Here is a 24,414-nt window from a genome sequence, read left to right as displayed (position 1 = left end):
TCGCTGTTGTCCAGGCTGGAGTGCAGTGGCATGTTCATAGCTCACTGCAGCCTCAAACTCCTGGGCTCAAGCGATCCTCCTGCCTTGGCCTCCCAAAGCACTGGGATTACAGGCATCAGACTGCACCTGGCCTGGGGCTTGCTTTCTGCTGCAAAACCAGAAGGCCCATTGTCAGTGCCTGTCAGGTGTGCAGGAAGGTGTAGACAGAGGGAAACAGAAGCGCTGTGTGCTGGGAGCATCTTGTGTGGACAAGGTTTAAGGAACACACCTGGCACCAGGTGCCTCTGGACGGATGGGGACAGTGGGGCAGCTCCTGGACGTGCATTCCAGCCACAGCCCTCTTTTGTGGTTTTTCTGCCACTTTTGTTCTGTGTTGAGTGCCCAGTGTTGTGCAAGTTTATGGAGCTCCTGTATGCCTTTCTTGATACATGTTAGGTGTAGGGTGAGTTGTGTCTCCCCCTCAAGGCAGCAGCAGTGTTCATGCATGCAGAATCTAACCTAGTGGAAAAGTCTAGAAGGAAAGGATCAGAACAGCACTCACTGCCTGATGGTTCTGACCTACCCTTTCTTTACCAAGCAGATGACTGCTTTCCACAGCCTGCTTAGAGCCCACTTTCTTATTTTGCCTGTCTGCATCTAGGAGCGTATGTCCTTGGGGTAGAGAAGCACCAGGTGGGGCTGGGTCACCAACAGGACTGAGCAGCGTGGGCTGCAGCAGCAGAGGGACACTGGCTGGGGCTCTACACTTGGCCCATGCCCTCTCCCAGGTGCCAAGAGGGGCCATCCCTCTTTTCAGGGGTCATACAGGTTTTCCAGAAAGCAACTGCCTACGGGGTGTGCAGAGTGGGAGGACAGAGGCCAAGGGGTGGGAGAGCTTGCTACACCCTATAGTTCACTCCTGCAACAGGCTGTCCTGCAGCAGTGTCACAGCTAGTGACACTGTGTCCCCAGGGATCCAGAATGCTGGGCCCAGCAGAATGCTCCCCCCACAGTCCGTTCATAGGGTAGGACTCTGAGGTGCTAGTGATGCCTTAGGACATAGAGACAACCAGGCACCTGGTGTTTCCCAGGGTGGCCCAGAAGCCAGCCAGGGGACGGATGGACTTCACTGGGGTGCAGTTTGCTCCAGACCACGTAGCATGTTCAGCATGACAGCTTTTCTCCTCGGGATGGGAGCTGTTCTGTTGCATGAGAAAGAGAATACCCCATTGTACAACTCCTGTAGTCATTTACTGACACGCAGGTGTTATTTTAGGCAACCTTTATTACAGAAGTCCACTATTTTAAGTGACTTTTTGCCGGTTTTAGATTTGAAGGGAAGGTCTCAAGTTAAGCTTGGAACCACTTAGAATCCAAGAGGTGGCAGGAACATCCAACTCCTCAAAGCAGGTGGCATGGGTGCCACTGGGAGGGGATCTGGGGCCTGTCTTGTGCCCTAAATCTTCCTACACCTGAGGCGTGCACCCCAGTGTACCAGAGATGCCTACGACTCCAATCCCCAGGCTCTGGCTGTGTGGAAAAGGCCTTTACTTTACACAATCAAGTTTCAGCTGACTACATGTCAGAGAGAGACAAGGTTAAGAGCAGTTAGTACATTGACTTCTGCTCCACTCACTTCCCGATCTGCTGCAGCCTCCCTGGACGCCTCAGGCATAGAAGATGAGCTCAGGGATCTGCCCACCCTGGACCCCAGTCCCGTTGGTGCTGTCTGAGGAGCACTGGAACTGGAAGGCCACCTTTCCGCACTGCACTTCTGTCATCCCCTCCTGCCCAAAGTAGCTGAGTTCGCTGCCATCCAGGACGGCACTGGCCGTGTAGAAGGTGTCTTGTTCAACCTGGACTGGGTGTTCAAACCAGACCGGGAAGGTGTTACTGGATCCGTCTGACATGAACTTGGTCAGGTTCTGAGCCAGAACCACCCCGAGCCGCTTGAGCTCAATCTTCACGCTGTACTCAGCCTTTCCAGAGCTGGACCCATACAGGCCCAGCCCTGCAATAAATACCCTTCTGTCCACTGCAAACTGGATGCTGTCGCAGCGCCCGCGGTACCGCCACTGGTTGCTGCGGTAGGCAGAAGACTGGAATCGGTGGCACCTCTGCGGGGCGAGGCCCTTCCTCTTGGTCAGGGGAAAGTCCAGGCGGGGCTTGTTGGTGGCTGTGTACCACAGGAAGATGCTGTGGGTCTCCTCCAGAGTCAGGATGTCTGACTGGGCAGCGCCGTTGGCAAACTCCTCTAGGGTCATGGTTGGAATTCGGACCAGATAGAGGGCTCGCCCCAAAACATGCCTCTTGTTTCGTGGGGTGACTGGCAGCCCCTGCCTCTTGCACTCTGCCTCGGCCCAGTTCAGGACGGCCTCGAAGACCACTGCCTCCTTGGTGTTGAGGGCCTCCCGAGTGACAATGATCTCCAGCGTCTGCCGGTCTATCTCACAGAAGCCTTCGGACCGTAGGGCCATCTCGGCCTGTGCATCGATGACCTCCCAGCAGCGCTGCGTCAGCTCAGGCTCCTCAAACAGCCGGCTCTGGGACAGCAAGACACAGGCGTTCTTGGCTTCCAAACTTGTCTCCAGAAAGTTGACACAGGCTTTTGCCAATGCTGGGACGATGTACTTCTTAGCAGCGTAGAGTGTGGCCAGCACCGTGTCAGCTTCCAGATCGATCTCATCACTGTACATGTACCTAGGCGAGGCAAGGCCCGCGTCAGGGGCTGGCTCCCAAGCACCTACTGCGGGGCTGGGCCTGGGAGAGGAGTCCATCAGCTCCTGTGTGCTCCCCCTCAGAAGCCACGGGAGGCCGCCTAGAATGGACCCACCCGTCCTTCCCCTGTACAGAGTGGACTTACTTTAACAGGATCAGAAAGGCTGCGGGCTCCACGTCTGGAATGTGAATTTCGGATTTGACTTCCGCCAGGTCCCCGTAGAACATGGCATAGAAGACGGAGCTGCCGACAGCCAGGACGTACTGGGAGGAGAAAGCGCCGCCGGTGAGCCTGGCTGTCCCGCGGGCTGCGGGCAGCCACACGGCAGGCGGGGCACGCCTTCCGAGAGGGGTCGTCGCTACCCACCTTGTGGGCGGGCACCGTCCTGGTCGCCCCCGGGGGCCCCACGACGAAGTGCACGTCGGCCATGAGCTCGTTGTTAAACATGAGCGCGTTCCTGCAAAGGCAGAGGCACGGGCTGGGGACGCGGGCGCGAGCGGGGGCGCGCGCGGGGGCGCGGGCCGCGGGGGGCGGGCTCACCTCTCGCGCAGCGTGGGGCGGCAGCACCGCCAGCCGGGGCTTTCCGGGTGGTTGTTGCCGAGCGTGGGGGGCGCGGGCGCGGGCGGCGGGGGCGCGGGCGCGGGGGCGCTGGGCGGGCTGCGCGGCCCGGCCTTCCTGCTCACGGCGGCGCCGGCGTTGCTGTTGGCGAGGTCCGCGGCCGCGGCGCTGGCGGGGGCGTAGAGCTCCGCCGCCATCTTCGCGGGCGGGGCGGCGGGGGCGGCCTCGGCGCCTGTGGACGCCGCGCCCCGCGCCCTCGCACCGCGCCGGGGCCTTGGGAGCGGCTCTGCAAGCAAAAGCAGGGAGGTCAGGCACTGAGCGACGCGGCCATGCAGGCAGGCCAGGGGCAGGAGCATGGGCGGCGGCGGGGCTGCGACCCGCGGGGTTGCCACCCGCTCCCTTGCCACCCCCGCCCCTGCGACCCTGCGACCCTGCCCGAGCCCAGCCTAGCGCAGCCCGGCCAGGCCCGGCCGCAGGGGGCGCCGTCCCGCCCGCTTGAGCCTGTACCCGCCGCGGCGCCGGCGCGTCACGCTGCGTCAGGGCCGCGCCCCGCGCGACGACGCTGCCGCGCGGCCCCGCCCCCAGGCCCGACAGCCTGGAAGCTGCTGGAGCTTCTGCCGCTGCCCCGCAACCGGCGCGAGTCGCGCGCCGTGCAGAGGCCGCCGTGGGAGGCGGCTCCCGGCTCTGGCAGACGGCTGCCCCCAGAGCCGCAGTGCCATGCGCAGGTGCTTGCGCCCGTTCTTTGGTTAGCGATCTTTCGGTTAGGAACGCAGGTGGACCTGCTTGTTGGCCGTTTGCATTCCGGAGTCTGTGCCTCTGGCCGAGGCTTGTCGGATGGTCGTTGGGCTTCCTCGTTGGTTCAGGTGCTTCGTGATTTAGCTTACTGCAGACGCCAGCAGCAAACGCTCGCGGAGAGCGCGGTCCACTCTGCTCTGAGGGCTTTCACAGGGGCAGGCGCTGCTATTTCCTCGCATTTTCCTCGAGGAAATGGGCAAAGAGAGGTTAGTCGCGTGCTGAAGGTCACACAGCGGTCGGGTGGGCAAGTCAGGATCTGGCTCCGGGCCTGCAGCCTTGGAGCTTGGGCCCCAGGGCGCGCCCTGCCTCTGTGGCTCTGCCTGTGGATCGCAGTCGCAGACTCGTTCCCTGTGGGGCCTCTAGCCTCCTAGCCTGGAGCTAATCCTGGGAGGTGCGTGGCAGTGGGCACTGGCTTTGCCGATGAGTAGGCCAGACTTCAGAGACTGTGTCACCTGGCCTGGGCTGCGCAGCTGGTGCACGCCAAGGTCGCGTTCAGACAAAGCTCCAGAGGCCTGGCTGTCAGGAGAGTTCCTCCCCAAGGACACACATGGAACCTTCTGGACCTCCAGGCTTCAGACTTTCAAAACTCCCATATACAGGAAAGCCCCCAGGACGCAGCCAGCAGCTCGGGTCATGGGTGCAGCCGTCACCACAGTCCTGGGCGAAACAGTGAATAGGAGCTCTGTGTCTCTGGTTGTTACAGTTGTAGTAAATGTTCCCTGGGAGAGTCCCCTTCGGAAGATATTTGCCGTATTTTCAACGAAGGACTCTCCAGGATTAATGAGCGACTACAAGTCAGGAAGGAAAAAGCTGACAACCCAGCTTTTTAAAAAAACGGGCAATGGACGTGAACAGACTCTATGCAATGACCCAGAGTGCACACATCATTTCGCCCGGGAATGGGGCGCCCGAGCCCCCAGGCGGCTGAACTTGAGACTTGTCACGCCAGTGTTGGTGAGACACGGAGCAGCTGGAGGTCACCTGCTGCAGGTGAGCGTGTAACTCCGCCGGGCCAAGCCCTTTGGAAAGCCGTAGCGTATGCATGAGGGTCCAGAAAGTCCCAAGAGAAAGTGTGTGGATGCACCTACCAAGGACACACCCACAGAGGCCACAGCTGCGATTTCATAGTGTGGGACCCCACACTATGTGTGGCAAAGACACACTGGCTGCTGTGGCCGTGGTTTCTGTCCCAGCCATCTATTTCTGTAGGAAAAGGTAACGGGCATAAACAGTTTCCAGGAGAAATACAAATGGCCAGAGTGGAGACAGCCTGCATGTCCATCAGCAACAGAAAGGATCAATACGTTGTGGTGGGTCCATTTGGGGAACGCAGTGAGAAGGAATAACTTACAGCAACACACAAGACCTGGGCGACAGCTGCCTCGGGGCTAGGGGGTGCCAGGATCGAACTGCTGAGCCGCCAGAGGTAGTCAGTGTCTTGATCTGTGTGGTGGTGTTGAGTGTGTGAATAATAGTTCTCATCCTTAGATGCCATCCTTTGCACTTTGATTTTTAAATATGTTAAACAGTGTAGGCCAGGCGTGTTGACTCACGCCTGTAATCCCAGCACTCTGGGAGGCCAAGGTGGGCGGATCACCTGAGGCCAGGAGACCAGCCTGGCCAACATGGTGGAACCCCATCTCTACTAAAAATATAAAAATTAACTGGGTGGGTCGGGCGCAGTGGCTCAAGCCTGTAATCCCAGCACTTTGGGAGGCCGAGACGGGCGGATCACGAGGTCAGGAGATCGAGACCATCCTGGCTAACACGGTGAAACCCCGTCTCTACTAAAAATACAAAAACTAGCCGGGCGAGGTGGCGGGCGCCTGTAGTCCCAGCTACTCGGGAGGCTGAGGCAGGAGAATGGCGTAAACCCGGGAGGCGGAGTTTGCAGTGAGCTGAGATCTGGCCACTGCACTCCAGTCCGGGCGACAGAGCGAGACTCCACCTCAAAAAAAAAAAAAAAAAAATTAACTGGGTGTGGTGGGCGTCTGTAATCCCAGCTACTTGGGAGGCCAAGGCAGGAGAATGGTTTGAACCAGGGAGTCGGAGGTCGCAGTGAACTGAGATCACACCACTGCACTCCAGCCTGGGTGACAGAGCAAGACTCTGTCAACCAGGCTGGTCTTAAACTCCTGGCCTCAAGTGATCCAACCGCCTAGGCCTCCCAAAGTGCTGGGATTACAGATGTGAGCCACCGCGCCCAGCCATCATTTTCTTCTTTGTTTGTGATAGTGGTCATCCTAATGGATATGAGGTAGTGTCATGTGATTTTGATTTGCTTGTCCCTGATAAATAATGATGTTGAGCATCTACTCGTGCTTGTTGGCCATTTGCATGCCATGTTTGGAGAAACGTCTGTTCAAGGGCTTTGCCTTTGTTTTTGAGACAGTCTCACTCTGTTGCCCAGGCTGTAGTGCAGTGGTGAGGGTGCACCGCAATGTCTGCCTTCCAGGTTCAAGCGATTCTCGTGCCTCAGCCTCCCAAAGAGCTGGGATTACAAAAGAGCAATTTGCCCATTTTTAATCAGTTTTGTTCCTGAGTTGTAGGAGTTTTTTGTATATTCAGGATGTTAACCCCTTATGAGATAGATGGTTTGCACATATTCTCTTCCGTTCCCTAGGATATCATTTCTGTTAACGGATTCCTTTGCTGGGCAGAAACTTTTTAGTTTGAGGTTATCCAATTTGTCTATTTTTACTTTTGTTGCCCTTGTTCTTGGTGTCATGTTCGAGAAATCTTTGCCAAGACCAATGTCATAAAGTCTTTCCCTGTGTTTTCTTCTACGGGTTTTATAGTTTCAAGTCTGTGTTTGGGTCTTGAATCGGTTTTGAGTTAGTTTTTGTGTATGATGTAAGGTAAGGGTCTATCTTTATTTGCAAGTGGATATCCAGTTTTCCCAGCGCTGCTTATTGAAGAGACCATTCTTTCCCCATTGTGAAAGAAGTTCTTGTCACCCTTTTTGAAAGTCACCTGCCCGTCATTGTCATTTCTGACCCTGTTCTGTTCTGTCCTGTCCTGTTCTGTTCTGTTGGTCTGTAGGTCTGTCTTCATGTCAGCATGACCTACTGGCTGTTGGACTTTTTAATTCTTTTCTTTACAGTGGTAATTTATTTGCTTCTTTTTCTTTATTAGTTCCTTTGCCTACTTTAAATAATTGATTTTGTTAATTTTTAATTTTCTGTTATTTGACTTAGTTCATTAATTTCATTGCTTCCTTTATTTATTTATTTATTTATTTTTGAGATGGAATCTTGCTCGGTCGTCCAGGCTGGAGTGCAGTGGCGCCATCTCAGCTCATTGCAACCTCTGCCTCCCAGGTTCAAGCGATTCTCCTGTCTCAGTCTCCGAGTAGCTGGGATTACAGGCGCATGCCACCGCGTCCGGCTAATGTTTTTGTATTTTTTAGTAGTGATGGGGTTTCACTGTTGTCCAGGCTGGTTTCGAACTCCTGAGCTCAGGCAATCCACCTACCTCGGCCTCCCAAAGTGCTAGGATTACAGGCGTGAGCCATCGCGCCTGGCCTATTGCTTCCTTAAATATACAAAGCGCTGAAGTTAATAAAGTTATCTAAAGGATTGTACTTTAATTTCTAATAGCGTTTGGAGATGAGGGGACTACTTGTTTTTGCTCGTTTTTAGGTTTTTTTTTTTTTTTTTTTGGTACTTGGGATCAAATGGCACATCCCGTGTGAAATGTATTGAGAGTTTCTTTGTTCTGTAATACCTGGTTATTTTCATAACTGTCCCACAGACACTGGAAAAGCGTGATGACTGCATGGGGTACAGAATTTAGAACATCCTTGTCAGATTGAGCCTGTGGTGATGTGTGTTACATCGTCCCTTCGCCTTTTTTTCCTAATCAGTCTGTCAAATTTCAGAGAACCACGTTAAAATCTCCCATTATTGTGGTTTGGAAGGCTGTTTTCGTTGCTTTTCCTTCATTTAATTCTTCCTCTGTCACTGCGCCTGCACATTCCAGGCTGCCTCACGTAATTTCCTTTCCATTATGAAATGCTCATGCCTGTCCTGTGCCACTCTGCCACTCCGCGTTTGCCCACAGTGCCGCCGCTGCCCGGCGCCTCCGCTCCACCCTAGTCACTGACGGATTTGTCTTGAAAACACACTTTTTGCTTGTCTTTTTTGTTTTGAAACATGGTCTTAGTCACCTAGGCTAGAATGCAGTGGCACAGTCATGGCTCAATGCAGCCTTGACCTCCTGGACTCAAGCAGTCCTGCCACCTCGGCCTTCCAAGTAGCTAGGAATGTAGGTATGAGCCACTCTGTCTGGCTTGTCTTGAATTTTGTGTGTGTGTGTGTGTGTGTGTGTGTGTGTGTGTGTGTGTGTGTGTGATGGAGTCTCGCTTTGTCGCCCAGGCTGGAGTACAGCGGCACAATCTTGGCTCTTTGCAACCTCTACCTCCCGGGTTCAAGCAATTCTCCTGTCTCAGCCTCCTTAGTACCTGGGATGACTGCAGGGACATACCACCACGCCCAGCTAATTTTTGTGCTTTTAGTAGAGACGGGGTTTCACTGTATTGGCCAGGCTGGTCTTGAACTCCTGACCTCAGGTGATCCACCCTCCTCGGCCTCCCGAAGTGCTGGGATTACACGTGTGAGCCACCATGCCCAGCCATCGATATGTTTTCCAGTGTCTTTGAACTGAGTTTTCTATTTCAAGAATTAATGAGCGTCAAAGTCCCACCCCCATCTGTACATCTTTTTCTTTTTTTTTTTTTTTTCTGTTACCCAGGCCTGAGTACAGTGTGCCTCAGCCTCCTCAGTAGCTGGGACTAGACCACACCCACTATTTTTTTTTTTTTTTTTTTTGGAGGCAGAGTCTTGCTCTGTCACCCAGACTGGAGTGCAGTAGCATGATCTTGGCTCACTGTAACCTCCACCTCCCAGGTTCAAGCAATTCTGGAGTCTCAGCCTTTCAAGTATCTGGGACTATAGGTGCCCGCCACCACACCGGCTAATTTTTGTGTGTGTGTGTGTTGTATTTTAGTAGAGACAGGGTTTCACCATGTTGCCTAGGGTGGTCTGGAACTCCTAAGCTCAGGCAATCCACCTGCCTTGGCCTCCCAAAATTCTGGGATTACAGGTGTGAGCCATCACACCCAGCCTCACACCCACTAATTTTTTGTTTGTTTGTTTGTTTGTTTTTTGAGACGGAGTCTCACTCTGTCATCCAGGCTGGAGTACAATGGTGTGATCTTGGCTCACTGCAATCTCCGCCTCCTGGGTTCAAGCGATTCTCCTGCCTCATCCTCCCAAGTAGGTGGGCCCAGCTCATTTTTTATATTTTAGTTGAGACGGAGTTTCACCATGTTGCCCAGGGTGATCTTGATCTCCTGAGCTCAGGCCATCCACCTGCCTGAATCTCCCAAAGTGCTGGGATCACAGGCGTGAGCCACAGCACCCAGCCCCGGCCAAATTTTTTTAAAAATGTTTGTATAGACTTCGTCTCAATATTGCCCAGTCTATAAGCATATCTTCTTTTTTTGTTTTTTGTTTTTTTGTTTTTTTTTTTTTTTTGAGACAGAGCTTTGCCCTTGTTGCCCAAGCTGGAGTGCAATGGTGCGATCTCAGCTCGCTGAAACCTCCACCTCCCTGGTTCAAGCGATTCTCCTGCCTCAGCCTCCTGAGTAGCTGGGACTAGAGGCATGTACCACCATGCCCTGCAAATTTTGTATTTTTAGTAAAGACGGGGTTTCTCCATGTTGGTCAGGCCGGTCTCAAACTCCCGACCTCAGGCGATCTGCCCGCCTTGGCCTCGCAAAGTGCTGGGGTTACAGGCGTGAGTCACCGCGCCCAGCTCAGTAACCGTATTTTTTATCATTCTTTTTATTTCTAGCTCCGATGATTTTATCTTACTGAAAATTATTAAAAATCTTAGCAATTACGTTATTTTAAATTATCTTGATTTTTTTCTCTGAATAATATCTGTTTTAGCAGCCAAATCACCAAAAATCCTTTGTTTTTATCTGTAGCTGTGGGTGCATGGTGGGTGCGTATGTTTATGGGGCACATGAGGTATTTGGATGCTGCCTGTAGTGTGTAACACTCACATCAGCGTAAATGCGGCATCTTTCACCTCAAGCATTTATCCTTCGTGTTACAGAAACGCTCAGCTGGAAAGGGGGGCCGCATCATGAGTATGAAGGGATGCAAGTCATAGGCACCTGAGTCTGGTGGGACACAGCAGGGCCCTGTGGAGTCACATCACAGCCTCGTGCTCGGCGTAGGGGAGCGCTGCTTGGGTCCATGCAGTCGATCAGGGCCCAGGCTGCGCAGCACCCGGCCTGTCCTGCTCCAGGCAACAAGAGCACGTCCCCCGCAGCACTGTGCCGTGCTGGCAGAGGTGCGCAGCACCAGACCTCAGTGTGCACACACAGCCCCAGTGGCACTGCCATGCTGGTAGGGATGCCAGAAGTGGGTCCTCCTCTCACCCATGAGTGTCAGCTGATGCGACTTGGGTGCCCAGCCCACGCCTGTCTTGCTCTAAGGGTCCTGGGACCATTGTTGGGGGTGGTGCTGTTAGCATGGTCTGGAGGGAAGGCTGCTGGGTGTGAGCCCCTCTGTGCCCTGAGCAGGGCAGCCATGCAGTAGGGGCATGCTGCCTGGCCCCAGCGTGTCTGCAGCAGGCTGGTTGGCAGCAGGTGGCCAGTGGCTCTCCTGGGTTCAGTGCCATGACTGCTCCAGCTGAGGGTCAGAGAGGCTTTGTCCAGGGGAGGGGGACTGCAGGGGGGCCTGGGTTCCTGGAAAGACGCGTGCAGGTCACCCCACCCCTGGGCTGTCTGGGCCACCTGTGCACATGCTATGGCACATTGAGGTGGGCACTGAGGCGCTGTGTCTGCTGCAGACCCGTGCCTGTATATTCCGCGCTTTGCGCACCTACTGGAATTCGGGGAGAAGAACCACGAGGTGTCCATGACTGCCCTGAGGCTCCTACAGAGGATGAAGCGGGACTGGATGCACACAGGCCGGCGCCCCTCGGGCCTCTGCGGAGCAGGTACAGCGGGCCTTGCCCGTCTGGGGTTGCTGGCCTGGGTCCTGGCGTCACACTGTCCTGATGCCTGAGTGCTGGTGGGCTGCGCCACATGTTTGCAGAGCACTGAGAGCTGCCTCCAGCCTCCCGTGGCTGACGCTGGACTGGCCCACCGGGGTCCTCAGCCCTCCAGGACCTCCTGGCTGCCCGGTTGGCCTCTGTGTGTCCTGGCATAAGGGGCAGAACCCTCAGGGCAGAGTGGCCCTGACCCCAGGTTGCCTACTTCTGGGGTGCGGCTGCACAGCCATCCCTGCCCGTGGTCTTGTGGGGCCCGGCTCCTGACGCAGATAGTGGTGTGGCCTCTCTCGTCTGAGATGCTAGATTGTTGCTTATGAGGGTACCACAGGGCTGTCAGGCTATCCCCCACCCCCAGCTGGGCGGTTGTTCTAGTTGGACCTCTGTGGCCCCCCAGGTTCCAGCTGTCACTCAAACTCTCACTTTGCCTTTGGTGCTGGTGGGTGGATGTGGCCGTGGCCTGGTCAACTACCCCAACCCTGGAATTGGAGCCCCAGGTTGGCAGGGCCCTTGCTCCTCACCAGGGCCCTCACCCTCATGCCCACAGAGTCCACTCTTCCCAGCAGGCTAGGTGCCAGCGTCCCTGCACTCTGCTGACAGCAGAATTCAGTCCACCTGAGAAGCTGTTCCATCTGCACACATGATCTCCATGTTTGCTCTGGAGGTTCTGGGCCCACTGTAGCCTTGGTGAACCTGTGTCAGCTGCCAGCTGTGGCCTCGCCCCTTTCCCGCCTGGCCTGGCTCCACATCCTCAAAATCCCCAGCTCCCATCACAACTGTGTTTCCTGCACAGTCATCTTAAAGTTATTTTGTTTGCTTTGAGGGATTACGTGAAGCTCTCGGAAACCTTCATTTTAATTGTTCTTGTATTTGAAAATGGAATGGGATGCAGCCACCACCAACCATAAGATAGAGAGGGTCTCGTTGTTCAGGACGAGCCACGCCAAGTGAGGATCTCACTGCCCTGGCACAGACACATCTTCCCAGGTCATCATCTCCCTGACCGGGATCCGCAGTGTTGTCCTGGGCCACAGATACACTGTCGCCCTGGTTCCCAGCCGTGGTTGACGAGTCCCGTCTCGTTGCTTTCTAGCACTCCTAGTTGCAGCCAGAATGCATGACTTCAGGAGGACTGTGAAGGAGGTCATCAGTGTGGTCAAAGTGTGTGAGTCCACGCTGCGGAAGAGGTAGGGAGCTCTCATTCATGGCATGGGCACCATGCAGACGCTTCGTCAGTCCAGCTCAGGCCTGCTTGCCGGAGCAGGCACCACCTCCCAGGACCCTGCTGTACCCTGCCTGGCTGTTGGCCAGGACCTAGCCCAGCCCCCATCACACCACGGCTTGGACATGCTGGCAGGATGCCTTGCCTCCCTCCAGAGAGTTCCCTGCTAGTCCTTCTGGGGCCGGCCCTGTCCCGCGGAGGCATCCTCCTTCTCCGATCCTATTATTATTATTATTATTATTGTGGTTTTTTTTGTTTTTTTTTGAGAGACAGCCTCGCTCTGTCGCCCAGGCTGGAGTGCAGTGGCACGATCTTGGCTCACTGCAACCTCCGCCTTCCGGATACAAGAGATTCTCCTGCCTCAGCCTCACGAGTAGCTGGGATTACAGGCATGCACCACCATGCCCGGCTAACTTTTGTATTTTTTAGTAGAGACAGGGTTTCACCATGTTGGTCATGCTGGTCTTGAACTCCTGACCTCGTGATCCACCTGCCTCGGCCTCCCAAATTGCTGGGATTACAGGCGTGAGCCACCGTGCCCGGCCTGATCCCTGTGTTTCTAAGTTGAGGCGGAGGGTGATGTGTAAAGTTGCCCTGAGTCACAAACAGGCAGGAGGCTGTCTTTGACGTCAGAAATCTGGTCCATCTCCTTTTTGGTGTGGTCCGTCCTGGACTTTGAAAGCCCAGGTGACCCCTCTCCCAGTGAGAAGCTGGAGTTCCATCAGAGGTCCCCGCATCAATTGAAATGAGTGGCACAGCAAGCCAGGCAGGCAGGGGCGGGGCTTTGCACCCCTGCTTTGCTGGGTGGTATTTGTTGGGGTTCCTCACAGCTCACCTGCACTGGCAGCCCCGTTTCATAGACTTTGGCAAGGTAAATGTGACAGTGGGGTTGCTGCAACCTGTAACTGCTGTGACATTTATCACAAATCTTAAACACACGGCTGCTGTTTTTCAGCTGAGATTGTGTCCTGTGGCAGTTTCCAAAAGCAGCTGGAAAGTATTTAACCTTAAACATCTGACTGTTGATTCTGTAAAAAGCCTTTGATTAAGCATGTTGGAGGTTGTGTAGCGTGTAGAGGCGTTCGTAAGAACTGAGCCCCATGGCTCACAGGCCTGCAGCCCCTTCCTGCCCGACTGCCAGGTGCTGAGGTTCTAGCCCAGCCTCCTGTCTTCAGGCCTTCTGAGTCTTCCACCTAGGATTGGGGTCCTCTGTGAGTGATTAAGGGTGCCTGTGGGCCTTTCTTCCAGTGAGCAGAGGTCCAGGCAGGATCAGGTGGGGGTAGAGAAGCCGCCAGAAGGGACCTGGGCGCCGAGGAGCAAGGCCTGACTGCCATGCCCCATGGAGGAACGTCTGGCAAGCACAGTTCATTTATTTGTTTTTATTTGTATTTTTTATTTTTTTGACACAGAGTTTTGCTCTTGCCGCCCAGGCTGGAGTACAGTGGCACGATCTCAGCTCACTGCAACCTCCGCCTCCTGGATTCAAGCGATTCTCCAGCCTCAGCCTCCCAAGCAGCCGAGATTACAGGCTCCCACCACCACGCCCAGCTAATTTTTGCTATTTTTAATAGAGACGGGGTTTCACCATGTTGGCCTGGCTGGTCTCGAACTCCTGACCTCAGGTGATCCTACCACTTCGGCCTCCCACATGCTGGGATTACAGGCATGAGCCACAGTGCCTGACCTTTTATTTTTTTTTTTATATATATTTTTTGAGACAGTCTCACTCTGCTGCCCAGGTCAAAGGGCAAGTGACGCTATCACAGCTCATTACAGCCTCAACCTCCTGGGCTCAAGTGATTCTCCCTGACCTCAGCCTCCCAAGTAGCAGGGACTGCAGGTCTAAAATTACCTGGCTAATTTTTTTTTTTTGGGTAGAGACAGAGTCTCACTATGTTGCTTAGGCTGGTCTCAAAGTCCCAGACTGAAACAGTCCGCCCACCTTGGGCTCCCAAGTGCTGGGATCACAGGTGTGAGCCACGCCGAGCCGGCAGCTCAGTTTAAACGGCGTTTTGACAGCTGCCAGCTCCATTTCCCATGTCCGGCTCCATTTTAGGCTCACGGAATTTGAAGACACCCCCACCAGTCAGCTGACCATCGATGAGTTCATGAAGATCGACCTGGAGGAGGAGTGCGACCCCCCCTCATACACGGCTGGGCAGAGGAAGCTGCGGATGAAGCAGGTAGCGCCAGCCTTGGCGTCTGTCTGTGCTGGGCTTGTCAGCCTTGCAGGGAAGCTGCACACCCAGAGCCTCAGCCGCTCTTCAGTGCTGTGACCAGCCAGAGCCCGAGGCTCCGGGACACACCTCGCACAGACTCGGGGAAGTGCCACATCTTCCTGTAGGGGACACAGACCCATAGCTCCACCTCCACCGCTGCGTACCCCTAAGTTCCAACGGCCTGTGGTCCCTGGGGCCCACGGGGCACCCCGGAGGCTGCACTGTGTACCCGGGCCTCCCTTCACGAAGCCTCTCGCCCTGTTCCCTTTCAGCTTGAACAAGTCCTGTCAAAAAAACTGGAGGAGGTTGAAGGTAACCAACTGATCTTCCCATACAATGCTTCTGTTTTGTTGGGAAAATTGATTTTGTGCTGACTTTTTGCTTTTAACTTATGACTTCAGGTGAAATATCCAGTTACCAGGATGCAATTGAGATTGAACTAGAAAACAGCCGGCCAAAGGCCAAGGGGGGCCTGGCCAGCCTGGCCAAAGATGGTGAGTCCAGCCCTGGTCTCAGAACTCGAGACCTGTCTGTGTGCCCCTTGCTGGCACCTTTCCCACCAGCTGACCTTTGGCCCTGTCCCTCCTGTCCCTCTTCCTGGGTCCTCTGGTCTATGTGCACAGCCCTGGGGGTTGAGGCTGCCTCCCACCATGACCTTCCTTCCTCCTCAGACACTCGGGCTGCACGCTGGGCTGTGGCACTCGGGCTGTTGGTACAGGTTGCCCCCACCTCATCCCTCCCTGCAGAGCTCCTGTGAGGTGTGCATTGGTTTGATCCAGAAAGGTGGGACAACTCAAAGCAGTGAGTGGGGCTTATAGGTCACAGGTGGAGTCAAAGGTTTTGTGATTGGCAATTGGTTGAAAGAGTTAAGGTATTATCTAAAGACCCGGAATCAACAGAAAGAAGTGTCTAGATGAAGGTAAGAGAGTTGTGGAGACCAAGGTGCTTATTACATAGATGAAGTCTTGTAGGTGGCCACCCTTAGAGGCAATAAATGGAAAGGTTTCCTTTTTTTTTTTTTTTTTTGAGACGGAGTCTCTGTGGCCCAGGCTGGAGTGCAGTGGCCGGATCTCAGCTCACTGCAAGCTCCACCTCCCGGGTTTACGCCATTCTCCTGCCTCGGCCTCCCAAGTAGCTGGGACTACAGGCGCCCGCCACCTCGCCCGGCTAGTTTTTTTTTTTGTATTTTTTAGTAGAGACGGGGTTTCGCTGTGTTAGCCAGGATGGTCTCGATCTCCTGACCTCGTGATCCGCCCGTCTCGGCCTCCCAAAGTGCTGGGATTACAGGCTTGAGCCACCGCGACCGGCCCTTTTTTTTTTTTTTTGGAGTCAGACTCTCTCTCTTTGACCCAGACTGGAGTGTAATGGTGCCATCTTGGCTCACTGCAACCTCCACCTCCCGGGTTCAAGTGACTCGAGCCTCAGCCTCCCAAGTAGCTGGGACTACCGGCACCCGCCATCACGCCCTGGTAATTTTTGTATTTTTATTAGAGACAGGGTTCTACCATGATGGCCAGGCTGGCCTTGAACTCCTGACCTCAGGTGATCTGCCTGCCTTGGCCTCCCAAAGTGTTGGGATTATAGGAATGAGCCACCGTCCCTGGACAAATGTTTCCTATTCAGAACTTTTTTGTTTGTTTGTTTTTGAGACAGAGTCTCGCCCTGTCGCCTGGGCTGGAGTGCAGTGGCACAATCTCAGCTCACTGCAACCTCCACCTGCTGGGTTCACGCGATTATCCTGCCTCAGCCTCCCAAGTAGCTGGGAGTACAGGCACACACCACCACACCTGGCTAATTTTTTGTATTTTTAGTAGAGATGGGTTTCACTGTGTTGGCCAGGCTGGTCTCGGAACTCCTGACCTCGTGATTTGCCCGCCTCGGCCTCCCAAAATGCTAGGATAACAGGTGTGAGCCACTGCTCCTGGCCCCTATTCAGACCTTTAAAATATGCTAGTCTCAGCAAATCTCTTCAGGATCAGAAAAAGACCTGGAAAGGGAAGGGGATTCTCTACAGAATGTAAGTTTCCTGCCAGGTGCAGTGGCTCACGCCTGTAATCCCAGCACTTTGGGAGGCTAAGGCGGGCAGATCACAAGGTCAAGAGATTGAGACCATCCTAACCAACATAGTGAAACCCCGTCTCTACTAAAAATACAAAAATTAGCTGGGCGTGGTGGCACACGCCTGTAGTCCCAGCTACTTGGGAGGCTGAGGCAGGAGAATCGGTTGAACCCGGGAGGCAGAGGTTGCAGTGAGCTGAGATTGCACCACTGTACTCCAGCCTGGGTGACAGAGTGAGACTCCATCTCAGAAAAAAGAAAAAGAAAAAAAATGTGAGTTTCCACTGCAAAAAACAGCTTTGCAGGGCCATTTCAAAATATGTCAAAGATGTTTTGGGGTAAAGTATTTTGATTTCTTTCAGGGCCTGCTACCTGTCATTGATGCTATACTAGAGTGAGGTTGGAATTTGGTATCTGTTGCTACAAGGTCTGTTTGGTCAGTCATCGGATCTCTGTTTGGATGTTAATGCTGATAAGCTGCTCCTGAACTCCAAAGGGAGGGGGTGTAAGAGGGTATAATGAGGCATGTCTGACCCCGCCCCCACTTCCCATCGTGGTCTGAACTAGTTTTTCAGGTTTCTTTGAAATCTCTTTGGTCAAGAGAAGGGATCCATTTGGTTGGTGTGGGGCTTAGAATTTTATTTTTGATTTGTATTCTGTACTGTGTTTTTTCACTTGGGGGTAGTAGGAGCCACGAGAGGGACTGAGAGCAGAGGCAGGTGGTGGGGAGGCTGTTGCAGGAACCCAGGGTGAGAGACCTGGCCCAGCCTGGTCAAACTCTGGAGGTACTTTTGGGGCAGAGCCAACAGTCTGGGGAATGTGCATGTCCAGGGAATGTGGCAGCTGGAGCCCCCAAGGCTCCTGGCACCTGCGGCCTGGGCCCACTTGCCCGGGGAGGGGTTTCTAAGAGGCTGCTCTGTCCAGAGGTCATTACCCACTGACGTCTGCTCTCTGGGGATCAGGTGCTTTCCCCCAAGGAGCCATTCCTCACCACGGGGACCCCTCCAGGACTCAGTGCTAGCCAGGAATTTTACACTGGAGCACATTCGGAAGAAAGTAATCTAAGACTTAGAGTGGGTCAAGCATAGTGGTTCATGCCTGTAATCGTAGCACTTTGGGAGGCGAATACAGGAGGATTGCTTGAGCGGAGTTCAAGACCAGCCTGGTCAGCACAGTAAGACCCCATCTCTACAAAAAATTTAAAAATTAGCTAGGTGTGGGAGTGTGCGCCTGTAGTCCCAGCTGCTCGGGAGGCTGAGGCCGGAGGATCACTTGAGCCCAGGAGTTCGATGTGCAGTGAGCTATGATTGCACCACTGTATTCCAGCCTGGGCAGCAGAGCCAGACCCTGTCGCCAGTACACACACACACACAAAATCTAGAGTGGGATGTTTCAAGATGAGTTTTGCCAACCTTAAAAGAAGAAGCAGAGGCAAAATTAATATACATAATTTATTTGGGTCAAGCTTGAGGATTGCAGCCGGAGAGGACACATCTCATTGCCCTGAATATACACTCTGGTGAGCAGCAGTTACACATGGACTTTTTCTTTTTTTGGAGACGGAGGCTTACTCTGTCACCCAGGCTGGAGTACAGTTGCATAATCTCAGCTCACCACAACCTCCACCCTCTAGTTTCAAGCAATTCTCCTGTCTCATCCTCCCGAGTAGCTGAGACTACAGGCATGAGCCACCACACCCAGCTAATCTTAGTATTTTTTGTAGAAACGGGGTTTCGCCACGTTGGCCAGGCTGGTCTCGAACTCCTGACCTCAAGTGATCTGCGCACTTTGGCCTCCCAAAGTGTAGGGTTACAGGAGTGAGCCATCATGCCCAGCCACAGATGGATTTTTAAAGGCAAAAAGGGATAGTGATTGGATGGATACAAAGTTGTTTGTCAGGAATTCTCATTGGCTTACAATAATATTTATTCATGATTGGCCGTACATCGTTAAGCTATTGGGTGCGGCATTATTAGGTTAGTTTAGAGCTACTCGTGGCAACAGCAGGCAGTTTCAAGAAATGAACACCTAGCTCAAGGGGAGGATTCACGTTCCTCCCATGAAAGTTCTTTTCTGTCTTTTAAATTCACCACTGGGTGATTTTTAACCGCTTTATTGCGATGTAATTGCCTTATGACAAACTGCTCATGTTTAAAATGCACCGTTTAGTTTCTGAACTTTGGCGTCTGCACACACCTGTCAAGCCATAGCGACAACCAGGAAAACCCACAGATTTGTGGCTCCTGCGGGGTCCACAGGCCCTTGGTCAGTGCCCGCCCCGCCCCAGGCACCCAGTGAGCTACTTTTTGTCACTGTAAATCAGTTATGTTCTGTAGAATTCCGTACGAGTAGGATCACGCAGTGTGTTTTCCCTTCGGCTTTTTTCACGGTGTGATTATGTTGAGTCCATCAATGGTTGGTTCTTGTCTGTTGTGGCGTGGCAGTCGGCAGTCCTTCAGCACGTTGAGGGTGTGTAGCTGTTCATCTGTTGGAGTACATTGCACGTTCCGGGCTGTTACAGATGCACTCCTGAACCCCGGTGTACAAGTCCTTGTGTGGACGTTGATTTCCTTTTGGGTCAGCTGCTGAGGAGTGAAATTGCTGGCTTATGTGAAAGGCAAGTGTGTCTGTCTTTTTTTGTTGTTTTTGAGACAGGGTCTTATTCTGTCACCGAGGCTGGAGTGCAGTAGTTCGATCATAGCTCACCACAGTGTCAACCTCTTGGGCTCAAGCATCTCTCCCATATCAGCCTCCCAAGTAGCTGGGACTGCAGGCGGGCACTGCCACACCCAGCTACGTTTTCATTTTTTCATAGAGACAGGATCTTGCTATGTTGTCCAGGCTGTTCTGGAACTCCTGGGCTCAAGTGGGCGGCCACGACCTGTCTGTCTTTAAGAAATGATCAGGTTGTCGGCTGGACGTGGTGACTCACACCTGTAATCCCAGCACTTTGGGAGGCCAAGGTGGGTGGATCACGAGGTCAGGAGATCGAGACCATCCTGGCTAACACAGTGAAACCTCGTCTCTACTAAAAATACAAAAAAAATTAGCTGGGTATGGGGGCAGATGCCTGTAGTCCCAGCTACTCGGGAGGCTGAGGCAGGAGAATGGCATGAGCCCGGGAGGTGGAGCTTGCAGTGAGTGGAGATTGCACCACTGCACGTCAACCTGGGCGACAGAGTGAGATTCTGTCTCAAAAAAAAAAAAGAAATGATCAGGTTGTCTCCAGAGGGATGTCACCATGCGTGGAAGCCCAAGGGAGTATGTTCCTCCTGCCTGGGAGGCGTGGCCCGGTTTTCCTTTCAGGGCTAGACATTCTGAGTTGTGAAGGAGTAGCTGGTGGTGGTTTCATCTGCATTTCCTTCAGGACTGGAGGAGGTCTTTGTATGTGTTTGTTTACCACCCATGTGTCATATTCATGGGAGCCTTTGTTCAGATCTTTTTCCTATTTTTTAATTGGGTTGTGTTTTCTTGTGAAGTTTTGGGAATTCTTTATCTGTTCTAGATTTAAGTCCTTTATCAGTTGTGAGATTTGCAGATAAGCCTGTGGGCTCTCTTCATTGTCTTAAGGATGTCTTTCAAAGGGCAGTTCTTAATTTTTTGGAAACCTGTTTTATCAGTGTTTTATGGATTCTGCTTTTAGAGCTATTAGAAATGTTTGCCTTATCCAAGGTCACAAACATTTTCTTTTATGTTTTTGTCTGAGATGTCTGTACTTTAACTCCCCCTAGGTCTGTGATCTGCTTTGAGCTAACTTCCGCATGCAGTGCGAGGTGTGGGCTGCGGCTCGTTGTTTGGCACGTGGCCGCCAGGCACTGTGCAGCGACAGCCTTTCTCTGGGTTACCTGGCAGCTTGGTAGCATTGTTTTTTGTCACAAAAGTGGGCGCCCTGGCCCTCTGCCTGGTTAACAGGTGGTGTGTGGATTGTGTACCCCTAGGCTCCGCTGAGGACACCGCGTCCAGCTTGTGTGGCGAGGAGGACACAGAGGATGAGGAGCTGGAGGCCGCGGCCAGCCACCTGAACAAGGACTTATACCGGGAGCTCCTTGGCGGCACCCCCGGCAGCTCGGAAGCAGCAGGAAGCCCCGAGTGGGGCGGCAGACCTCCGGCCCTTGGGTCCCTGCTGGACCCCCTCCCCACTGCGGCCAGCCTGGGCATCTCAGATTCAATCCGCGAATGCATTTCCTCTCAGAGCAGCGACCCCAGTGAGTTCTGATGGAGCCCTGGGGGGTGGCTGAGGTCATCAGGAGAGCTTTCCGACCTGTCCCTCTCACGGGGAGAGCTGGATGCTGCCATCCTTTGTCGGGAGGTGTGGTGTTTTCGAGCGGTGGGCTTGGGTGGGGGCACCACCAGTCCCTCCAATGGGGCCGTGTGGGCGTCAGTGGTCCTGGCATGAAGAACTGGGTGTGTGCCGATGCTGGAATGTGGTGGGTCTCGTCACCCTCACTGGGACCGCCTGCAGGCCACAGGGGCCATGGAGAACAGAGCCCACAAGTTGCGTCCAGGAGTCCCATGGGGCAGCTCCACACCTCATCCACTTGTCCAACATGATTGGGGAGCGTCATTTGCTGAGCTTGGTCATGGCAATGACGTGGCACCCCTGTCCCACAGTGCCCAGGCCAGGCCACCGTACCCGTCATGCCCCCTCCACCCTGCCCATTTGGCTGGGAGCTCTAGGAGAAAGGTGGGTCCCATCCCCCATCCCTGCCAGGACAGGTTTCCCTGGCTGAAAGCCTGGACCTTCCTGCAGCACTTCACCCTCAGGCCCTGCCTCCCGTCGGGCACCGGGGCCTGGCCTCTGTGTTGAGGAGTCATGCAAATATTTATCGAGCGACCTCTGGGCCGGGGGTGGAGACAGTCCTGATGGCTGGGGCTGCTGTGTGGGTGGAACCCAGGCAGGTCACACAGAGCAACGGGCAGAGGGGACGTGCACAGGCTCCCGGGCAGCCAGCAGCACAGTGACCCTGAGCAGAAAGGGCCATTCTGGCTGAGGAAGGGCCATGGGGGGCCTTGAGGGCTGCCTGTTTGAGTGCTGAGAGGAGCCCTCTCAGGCCTCCGCCGTGGAACAGCGTGGCAGGAGAACACCCCAGACAGTCCAGCTCTGTGCTGGAGTTGAGTTGGCAGTATGGGGCAGGCAGCTATGGTGTGGGGCTGTGGCAAGGAGAGGCTGTCCCAATTCCAGGCTGTGCAGATGCTGCTTGGACCACGTGGGGCTGGGCAGGGGTGACAGGCAGGTTTTGGGATGTTCTGAGTGTAATCATGGAAGGCTCCCTTGGGCCTGGACTCTGGATTATTTCTACTCCCTCATTTCTATCCCCAGACCTATGGGCTCAGTGATAGGGAGCTGGCGCGCCCCAGCGCAGACCCCCGTCTCACTCCGTGGCCTGGCCTTTCCTTCCTGCCCAGCTTCCGTGTCCTCCCTTGGTCTTTGGGGCCAGACAGCTTCTGTCTCCCAATCTTAAAAAGTTGCTTTCTTACAAAAAGCACAGGAGTGCTGGGATTTTCCTTCATAGCTTGAGTTTGGCATCCTGCTGTCTTCACTTAGCATCCTTAGCTAAGCATTTAAAGAGACGTGGCCATGTGGGGAAACAGGGCGTGACCCCCTGGTGCAGAGGAGGGGATGGGGTTCTAGAAGACCCTTAGCCCAGACCCAGGGTCCTGAGCCAGCCCAGGTGGTGGCCGCACTCCCGTCATCAGAGCTGGTGCTGAGTGACGCTGATGCTGTGCTTCCCTCCAGAAGATGCTTCGGGAGACGGCGAGCTGGACCTCAGTGGCATTGACGACCTGGAGATTGACAGGGTGAGTGGCAGCACCCCTTCCCAGGAGGGGCCAGGCTTGGGAGGGCGCTGCAGCCCAAGGAGCCCTGAGTGGCCAGGCAGGGTTGGCCATCTCCCCTGCCCAGTGCCCACCCCGCTGGGTGAAGTGGGCTCCTGGCCTTCTAGCCACTGTTCCCAGGACCCACCCCCAGACTCTCCTATCCAGTGTTGGCTCCAGGGCAGCCTGTTGGGAGGCCCCCAGCTTTGCACCTGGCCCTTGCGGCCCTCTGGGCATGTAGCCTGTGGCAAGCACAGATCACACAAGTGGCCCCAGGGTCAGCCCATCGAGGGGGTCTCCAGACACAAGAGGGTACCCACTGACTCCACATGCACTGTGTGTCCCCAAATCTCAGGGGTTCCAGCCATTGGGACCAGCTCTTTGCAATTTATCTCAACACACTTGCCCTCTGTCAGGCAGAAAGTCTTCTTTCCTGATTTCATGGCCACGTGGTGCCTCAGACCCCTTCAGCCTGGCCCATCTGTTCCTGAGTGGGTGGCTCTCACCCTCACGTGGTCCCTTTGTGGGGACCTGTAGCCTGTGCTCTGGCTGGCGAGGGTCCTGGTGTTGGCAGGGCCTGCAGGCTGCCCTAGAGGGTCTCACAGCTGTGGCCTGCTTGGTTGGCCTTGGGGACAGGCAGAGGTGCAGCAGATCCCCAACTCACCCCGAGCGGGGAGACCTCAGCCCAGGCTCCGCACTAAATAGAGGCTGGCCCTGGTTCCCCTTCCTCTAACGGGGGAAATACTTCCCGCTGGTCAGCACGACCTTAGCACGCCCTGGTGCGCGAAGGCTAAAAGCCAGCCCCACTTCCCTGTGCTCGCCCAGTACATCCTGAATGAGTCGGAAGCCCGCGTGAAGGCCGAGCTGTGGATGAGGGAGAACGCCGAGTATCTGCGGGAGCAGAGGGGTAAGCGCCACCTGCCCGCACTCACACGCAGGACGCACAGTCCGCAGGCCTGGGGCGTGGGCCCTCAGTGACACCGGCCCCTTTTCTGAACTTTTAGAAAAAGAAGCAAGAATAGCCAAAGAGAAGGAGCTTGGCATCTACAAGGAGCACAAGGTGGGCGCCTGTGACGCCGGGCCTGGCCTTCTCGGGGGTGTCCAGGTTCCGGGGGGCAAATGTCTCTGGAATGTCCCTTTCCCGTGTGACCCAGGGTAGACAGCTGGAGGCCATGTGCTCTGGACCCCAGACCGATGTCCCTAACTGGCAAGTCCTGCCCCGTCGTGCTGGCCACAGGTGCCCAGCCGTCGGCTTTACCTTGGAGGGTGTGTGCTCAGCCTTGGGGTGACCCTCTGGACACATCACCAGGGCAGACTGTGTCGGGCCTCGGGGCTGGATGCTGGGGTTCCTGCCTGTGTAACCGGCGTTTGCTCTTCTAATGACCTGGGAAGGTCCGACTGTAATGCCTCCCTGCCTTGTAGTCGTCGTGGTGACTTGGCTCAGCTGGCTTACTCCAGGGTGGAACGTGCCTTCAGTCTCATGGTGCAGTCAGCAGTGGTTGAGCCTCTGAGTGACTGAGCAGGAGAAAACACAGGGAGCCAGTTCCCTGCCTGTGAGACTGGGGTCCCTCGGACCAAGCTGCAGGTGTCTGGGAGGGCGGATGTGGGGCCTACCCACTCAGGAGGACCCAGGGAGCTTGTGGGCAGGGAGTTAGGAACCTAAGCACTCCGCCCCACCCAACAGCACGTCCCAGGCCTTGCTGGGCCACGTGGGAAGATTGTCATGCAGGGAGGGCAGCAGGGGTGGTGCAGGCTGATTGCCCTGGAGTGGTCTGTGGCTCCAGCTCCTAGAATGAGATCCAGGGTCTTCGGGCAGCTGGGGCCTTTGACCTGGGCCGCGGTGCTGGGACGGATTGTCTGTCTTGTTTGTTTGTTTGTTTGTTTGTTTGTTTCTGAGGCAGAGTCGCGCTCTGTCGCCCAGGCTGGAGTGCAGTGGCCGGATCTCAGCTCACTGCAAGCTCCGCCTCCCGGGTTTACGCCATTCT

The 24,414-nt window shown here is 54.8% G+C and overlaps 3 protein-coding genes across 11 annotated transcripts in view; 2 read left to right on the top strand and 1 right to left on the bottom strand.

Annotated features, from left to right (window-relative positions):
• The window catches only part of BRF1 (BRF1 RNA polymerase III transcription initiation factor subunit), an 80,088-nt gene that overhangs the window by 46,048 nt on the left and 9,626 nt on the right, over positions 1 to 24,414 (top strand). For 3 of the 9 annotated variants that reach the window (XM_030930452.1, XM_030930449.1, XM_030930458.1), the window contains exons 6-14: positions 10,916 to 11,065; positions 12,210 to 12,303; positions 14,395 to 14,521; positions 14,830 to 14,869; positions 14,959 to 15,051; positions 20,554 to 20,820; positions 22,353 to 22,414; positions 23,189 to 23,336; positions 23,434 to 23,489. In XM_030930452.1, coding sequence (XP_030786312.1) covers positions 10,916 to 11,065; positions 12,210 to 12,303; positions 14,395 to 14,521; positions 14,830 to 14,869; positions 14,959 to 15,051; positions 20,554 to 20,820; positions 22,353 to 22,414; positions 23,189 to 23,336; positions 23,434 to 23,489 — 1,037 coding nt within the window. Of the gene's footprint in view, positions 1 to 4,920; positions 5,042 to 10,001; positions 10,415 to 10,915; positions 11,066 to 12,209; positions 12,304 to 14,394; positions 14,522 to 14,829; positions 14,870 to 14,958; positions 15,052 to 20,553; positions 20,821 to 22,352; positions 22,415 to 23,188; positions 23,337 to 23,433; positions 23,490 to 24,414 lie in introns of those variants that run through there. The other 6 variants (XM_030930455.1, XM_030930453.1, XM_030930457.1 and 3 more) reach the window with 5 other exon arrangements.
• On the bottom strand, positions 1,245 to 3,650 carry BTBD6 (BTB domain containing 6). The gene is made up of 4 exons (XM_010376912.2): positions 3,239 to 3,650; positions 3,065 to 3,155; positions 2,843 to 2,961; positions 1,245 to 2,679 (listed from the first exon to the last, which is right to left on the bottom strand). Exons 1-4 carry the CDS (start codon positions 3,610 to 3,612, stop codon positions 1,647 to 1,649), a joined length of 1,617 nt encoding a protein of 538 aa, XP_010375214.2. The 5' UTR covers positions 3,613 to 3,650; the 3' UTR covers positions 1,245 to 1,646.
• Positions 3,550 to 4,840, top strand: LOC115897493 (translation initiation factor IF-2-like). The gene is made up of 2 exons (XM_030930459.1): positions 3,550 to 4,257; positions 4,755 to 4,840. The coding sequence occupies exons 1-2, from the start codon at positions 3,586 to 3,588 to the stop codon at positions 4,758 to 4,760; spliced, it is 678 nt and encodes a 225-aa protein (XP_030786319.1). The 5' UTR covers positions 3,550 to 3,585; the 3' UTR covers positions 4,761 to 4,840.

The sequence above is a fragment of the Rhinopithecus roxellana genome, chromosome 5, assembly GCF_007565055.1.
Source record: "Rhinopithecus roxellana isolate Shanxi Qingling chromosome 5, ASM756505v1, whole genome shotgun sequence".
In the NCBI taxonomy this organism is placed as follows: domain Eukaryota; kingdom Metazoa; phylum Chordata; class Mammalia; order Primates; family Cercopithecidae; genus Rhinopithecus; species Rhinopithecus roxellana.
This window is presented reverse-complemented; position numbering and strand designations above follow the sequence as displayed.

Coding starts and splice junctions, on each gene's coding strand:
- LOC115897493 (XM_030930459.1), top strand. CDS start 3,586: ATGCAGGCAGGCCAGGGGCAGGAGCATGGGCGGCGGCGGGGCTGCGAC.
- BTBD6 (XM_010376912.2), bottom strand. CDS start 3,612: ATGCTCCTGCCCCTGGCCTGCCTGCATGGCCGCGTCGCTCAGTGCCTG. Junction 2,962..3,064: donor GGACGGTGCCCGCCCACAAG/GTGGGTAGCGAC, acceptor TTCTCCTCCCAG/TACGTCCTGGCTGTCGGCAG. Junction 2,680..2,842: donor GCCTTTCTGATCCTGTTAAA/GTAAGTCCACTC, acceptor TGCCTCGCCTAG/GTACATGTACAGTGATGAGA.